The 5,303-nt window shown below is 48.4% G+C and overlaps 1 protein-coding gene across 1 annotated transcript; it reads right to left on the bottom strand.

Annotated features, from left to right (window-relative positions):
* Positions 1–1,005: 1,005 nt before the first annotated feature.
* Positions 1,006–5,071, bottom strand: BNIP1 (BCL2/adenovirus E1B 19kDa interacting protein 1; the record flags this gene model as incomplete). Its single annotated transcript, XM_009069281.1, has 4 exons — positions 1,006–1,377; positions 3,412–3,530; positions 4,205–4,306; positions 4,925–5,071. Coding segments are annotated over 4 exons (565 nt in total), but the record flags the coding sequence as incomplete, so codon positions are not given.
* Between the last annotated feature and the right edge of the window lie 232 nt (positions 5,072–5,303).

Genomic DNA, 5,303 nt, shown 5'->3' with positions numbered 1-5,303 from the left:
ATTCACTGTCCTGTGCTCCAGCCTGGATTACTACAATCTACCTGTGCTTCACCAGGACTGTCCCAGGGTAAACTGTGACTGCTGAGAGCTAATAAATGAGTGGTAACAACAAGACCATCAACTGACCACCACTTCTCTCTGAATGTCCCACGGAGAACTGACTGCAAAGGTGACCAAGCCTCAAATTTCACCTTGCTGTGGCACTGTCTCTTTCAAAAATGCGTTTCTAACTACTAAATTAAGGCACCATTAACCCATTCTGTGAGATTCCTAAACACACTTTTGCCATCCAGCTCCAAGAACTAATGAGACAACTTCCAGAGGGGAAGGCAACAGCAGTTTTATGAGTGTTGCAGTGCAGTTTTTGGTACCTCAAGGCACTACTGGAGCGTGGCAGTTGGTAATGATGTCATTAAAGCAACTCCCATTACGAAAACACAAGAGATATAGGGAAGGTAAATATTTTACTGAGAAATGATCACCTGTGTGAGCAAAAATCCTCAACTTTCAAACGTACAACTTGGTGGTTTGCAAGTATGAAGTGACATTCTGTTAAGAAAAGGAGCAAAAAGGGGTTTGATGCCATCAGATTACAAGCCAAGTCTCAAATACATTGTGTGAACTCACAGGAACAAATGGGCTCCCAATTTTGCTCTGCTCAGAGCCCTCCTGAGGCCCAAGGAGCAGAGCCAGGCTGCTCCCTGGAATAATAGTAAGTGAAGGAAAAGCAGCATTTTTATACTGGAAAGCTCTTTCCATCCATTAGACTTTGGTTTCTAACAAAACTCTGCTGGCATGAATACAGTAAATAGTTTATTAATGGAATGTATGTGAGTTTCTCTCTTCCATCCCTCCTCTCCCCCTCAGCACCTTACACTCAGATGTCAGAGCAGGTTCCAGTCCAAGCTGAGGACAAAATGAAGTTCCAAGTCCACACTGGCACACTGGAAGTTTCCAGTTCCATTCCATACCAGGATTTACCTGTTTCTTCTCAACTCCTACCCATATAAGCTCTTCTGAGGCAGGTCACAACCTCAATGGGGACACCACGAAGTCCTGCCTGCCCTAAGCCTCTTCCAGCTACTGCAGCATCCCTTAATTACTTCATTTAAAGCCCCACCAGTATCACCCATCTCGTCCTGACTGGTTTTCTTTAATAGTTCAGTTCAGTGTTGGAATTCTACAAGAATGGGAAGAGCCTTTTTTTCAGGATATAGAGCACTGTGGCCAGGAACAAGGCAAGGGCCAGGAAGATGAGCAGCTTGTCCGTCAGCTCCCTGCGGTTGTACTTGGTTATCAGCTTCCTCCCCAGCTGGATTGTCCCAGACATGGACTTGAATTCCTCATTGGCTTCCAGGATGGTTCGAGAAGAATTGGCTGGAATTCAGGGGAAGGAATAAAATCAGTTGGTTGGGCTTCAAACATAAACAATAGTCTGTAAGGAATATTAGCAATGCAGAGATCCTCCTGGGTCAGACTGTGGTGAAACAGACACTGTTGTCACAGCTCAGTGGTGCTAAGGGAAAAGGCAAAGCAAAATAAGAGAACTCAACAGCTCAGAGACTCTGCTAAAGGTCCTGAATTGTTAGTTTTTAGATTACCAGAGCAAATCTAGTTCATGTTTTTCAGTCAGTGCTGAGACTCTGCTGGAAGCAGAGTGAAAGATGCTAGAAACACCCACTGGAGACAGGAATCAGCAGCACTGGCAGCAGTTCTAGCAGCACCAGGACAGGGCAATATAGGCTCAAAGGATGTTAAGGAGTTGGAATGGAGCTTAGAGATCACCCACCCCCAACTCCCTGCCCTGGGCAGGGACACTTTGAGCAGGTTGGTCAAGGCTTGATCCAACCTGAAATGAACACTGGCAGGGTTGGGGCAGCCACAGCCTCCCTGAGCAACTTGTGTTTGAATACATCCACTGCCCAACTGCAACAGTTCCCCCGGGCCAGAGCAGTCAGTCAGTGAGGCTGAGAAGGGCTTGCAGCAGTGAGGAAGCAGCAGGCAGTGGTAAGAGATCCTTAATTATTCAGCTCAAACAGTTTCAACAGTCATTTTTGACAAACACAGTAATTTTTTGCTTAATAAAGCTGAGAAGAGTCAACTAGAAGTGTCGGTTAGTCTCAACTTCGCTTTCCCTGTGAGGAAAACAAACAAGCAAACAAACTCCTCAAACTCCTCAGCCTTCTGCTTTCAAATTACTCAATGAAAGCAAAAGCTCTGGAATTCCCTTTTCCCAACACCACAGGGTGCACAGCCTGTAGGACAGTGACTGGTGCATCACCCCACACTGCTCTGACTGCTCACAGAAAGGGCAAATCCAAACACATTCTCTAGTTCGCCAGAACAAGCAGAGTAGAACTAGGTCTGTAATATTTTGCAAACCATGTGTGCCATCACATCCCATTAAAGAGGCATTTTGATCCAAGGGACAGCAGAAAATTTAATGACACAGCAGAGCTTCCCCTGCTCCACAGCCTCAAACATTCACATCCTAGGGGAGGACTTGCTCAGGAAGAAAGGAATTCTGACACTAACTCAGAGTTTGCAGCTAGAAATGACCTTTGATGGTGTTTCCCTTGATGAACTCCAAGCGCTGTTCCGTCAGAAAGGGGTGGAAAAGTGCCAAACTGTCTTTTTAATGGGAGAAGGAACATGTCCTTGTGCAGAGCAAACTGTGCCCAGCTGCCACCCTCAGAGGGGCGAAGTTGGGTTGTTTATCCTCATCTTCAAACTGTTCTCTCCTCTGCCCAAAGGCACAGCTAGGAAGAGGCCCAGGCAACACAGCTCCAAATGCTTCCTGAATCAGCAGCTCTGACAGGTCACTTGATGTATGGGTTTAGGAGCCCACGCCAAAGAACTGGGTGAAATCTTGGCTTCACAGTCCCTGATGCACTGCTGACAGCAAGTGACCTCGGGTTCAAGTCACTTGATCTCCTCCTCTCTTACTCATCCCAGCTGGAGCCTGGGTGGAAATAGCCTTCCAGCCAGACTCTTTCCTGTGTATATGGACTTGTATCCATGCTTTGATTTTCTCTGCCATTACCAAACCCATGCCAGGGCAGTGGCACTGAGAACACCAAACATATTCAGCGCACTGTGTGAGCTCATGTTGCTTTTACAACTGCTTTTATGTGAAACGAAACCAAAACCTCCTCATCCTGATCCCTTTTCCTAATCCTGAAACAGAAACTGCAACAAACAGCTCCACACAACCTACATTATGATGTCCTGTTTATGCCAACAGGATTTCTGCTGGACAGTGCTTTCATTATCATAGCAGCACATTCTCCTTCAGCTGAGGTTTCCACTGTGCTTACACCATGTTTGTTTGGCTCTCCCCATCCAGACACAACTGGAAATAGGTGCTCCAATCACCCAATCCATGCCCAAACTCCCAAATTCCAGCTGTACCTAAGGTCTGCACGGTCTCCTCACTCTGCTGCACCTGCTGGGACATCATCCTGCTGATGCCCATCAGGCTCTCCGTGATGTTACTTGCACTCTCTGCCAGGCTCTCCTTTGTAGTCTTCCTGTGAATGGAAAAAGGAAAGCAGGAAGGGATAAAGTTATTCCCCTGGGTACTTTGGGAAGGTGCTGCTGCCAGGGAGCTCAGAGCAGAGCTTGGCACCAAAGATCTCTGCCAGCGTACAAAAGACACAGCTAGTTTCACTGCAGGAGAAATTGAGGTTAGCTTCACAACAGACACTAAAATAAGCCACAAGATGTTACAGTTCTGAGCCCAAACAGGAGCTCAGAACCTCACAGGGGCTCAGATTCCACCACCTGCTTACCCATGACTGTGGAACTTGATGAGCTGCTGTGGAAGGACTAACACAAACCCTTTACCAATCCCACATTAACCACCACATTATCCCATACATCCTAACAACCCATTTGCTGCTTTCACTGCACAACTTGTGTACACTTACATCCACTTCTGCACGGGAAAATGATCCATGACTTGTTTAGAACCTGACTGGAAGTAATGTCAAAGGCAGTAAGAGAAGCTATAAAGGGTAATTTATCCCCTTTTGTCCTTAGACATGCCAAATCCAAAGAAATGTGAGATGATCACAGCCCTTCAGATCTCCACAGAAGGGAAATGCACTCCAAAAAGAAAATCCATGTTCCACATAAAATTAACTTTGTGCCATTTGCAGCAGACACTGCTGGACTCTCGGGGTACAGAGGGACAGTCTGATACCTTTGTCTGACAGAGTCTCTCCCCTGCAGCAGCTGATCCTTCTCCGAGTTGTCAATGGCGATTTTGCAGGCCAGGTTTGCCTTCCTCCAAGCTGCCTGGTTGCTGAAACCACAGTGTTGTAACGTGATGGTAACACCTTGCAAGCACAGAAAGCTTTCACCAGGTAACCCCCACTGTAACTGAGCACCCTGAGACAGCCACAGACCCCAACAGGACCACTGAGGCTGGAAAAGAGTTCTGAGATCACCAAGCCCAATCTGTGACCCATCTCCACTTTGGCAGCCAGACCAGGGCACTGAGTGCCACGTCCAGTTGTTCCTTGGACACTTCCAGGGATGGACTCCACCACCTCCCTGGGCAGCACATTCCAATGCCTGACAGAGCTTTCCATGGAGAAATTGCTCCTAATGCCCAACCTGAACCTCCCCTGGCACAGCTTGAGGCCATTTCCTCTTGTCCTGTCACTGTTCCCTGGAAGCAGAGCCTGACCCCACCTCCTGCACCTCCTGGCAGGGAGTGTAGAGAGGACTAAGATCTCCCCTGATCCTCCTTTCCTCCAGGCTGAGCCCCCACAGCTCCCTCAGCAATTCACTTTCTCTACACTGCACCACAGAACAACAATATTCTGTCCTGACATTCCCATCTCAAAGCAGAACTGAGAGATGCTGCACCCAAGTCAGACTGTCTGCTGACAGGAGCAGCCCCAGCTGCCTGACCCACCTGAGCATTTGCTTCTTATGGTTCTCCACCTCCCTCAGCAAAGCTTGTTTCTCCGACTCCTTGTCCTGCTCCTTCGCCATCTGCTCCAGCTCCTTCGGCACAAACACCAAAGTCGGATCTAACACCTGCACCCTGCACTCCCCAGTCCTGCCCAGGGAGGGAATTCAGGGCAGACTGAGCTGATAAACCCTCAGCCCACAGTCAGGACCCCCCAAACCACAGCCAGGAAGCTGGGACCCCATGACACACAGCAGGGACCCCTAACCCACAGCTGGAACCCCGTAACCCACAGCTGGGACCCCCTAACCAACAGCTGGGACGCCCTAACCCACCCTCAGTCCACAGCTGGGACACACCAAATCACAACCAGGACCCCTCA

This window comes from Acanthisitta chloris, unplaced genomic scaffold (assembly GCF_000695815.1).
Source record: "Acanthisitta chloris isolate BGI_N310 unplaced genomic scaffold, ASM69581v1 scaffold20942, whole genome shotgun sequence".
Lineage (NCBI taxonomy): Eukaryota > Metazoa > Chordata > Aves > Passeriformes > Acanthisittidae > Acanthisitta > Acanthisitta chloris.
Note: the sequence above shows the minus strand (reverse complement) of the source record. Positions and strands in the feature narration are given on the sequence as shown.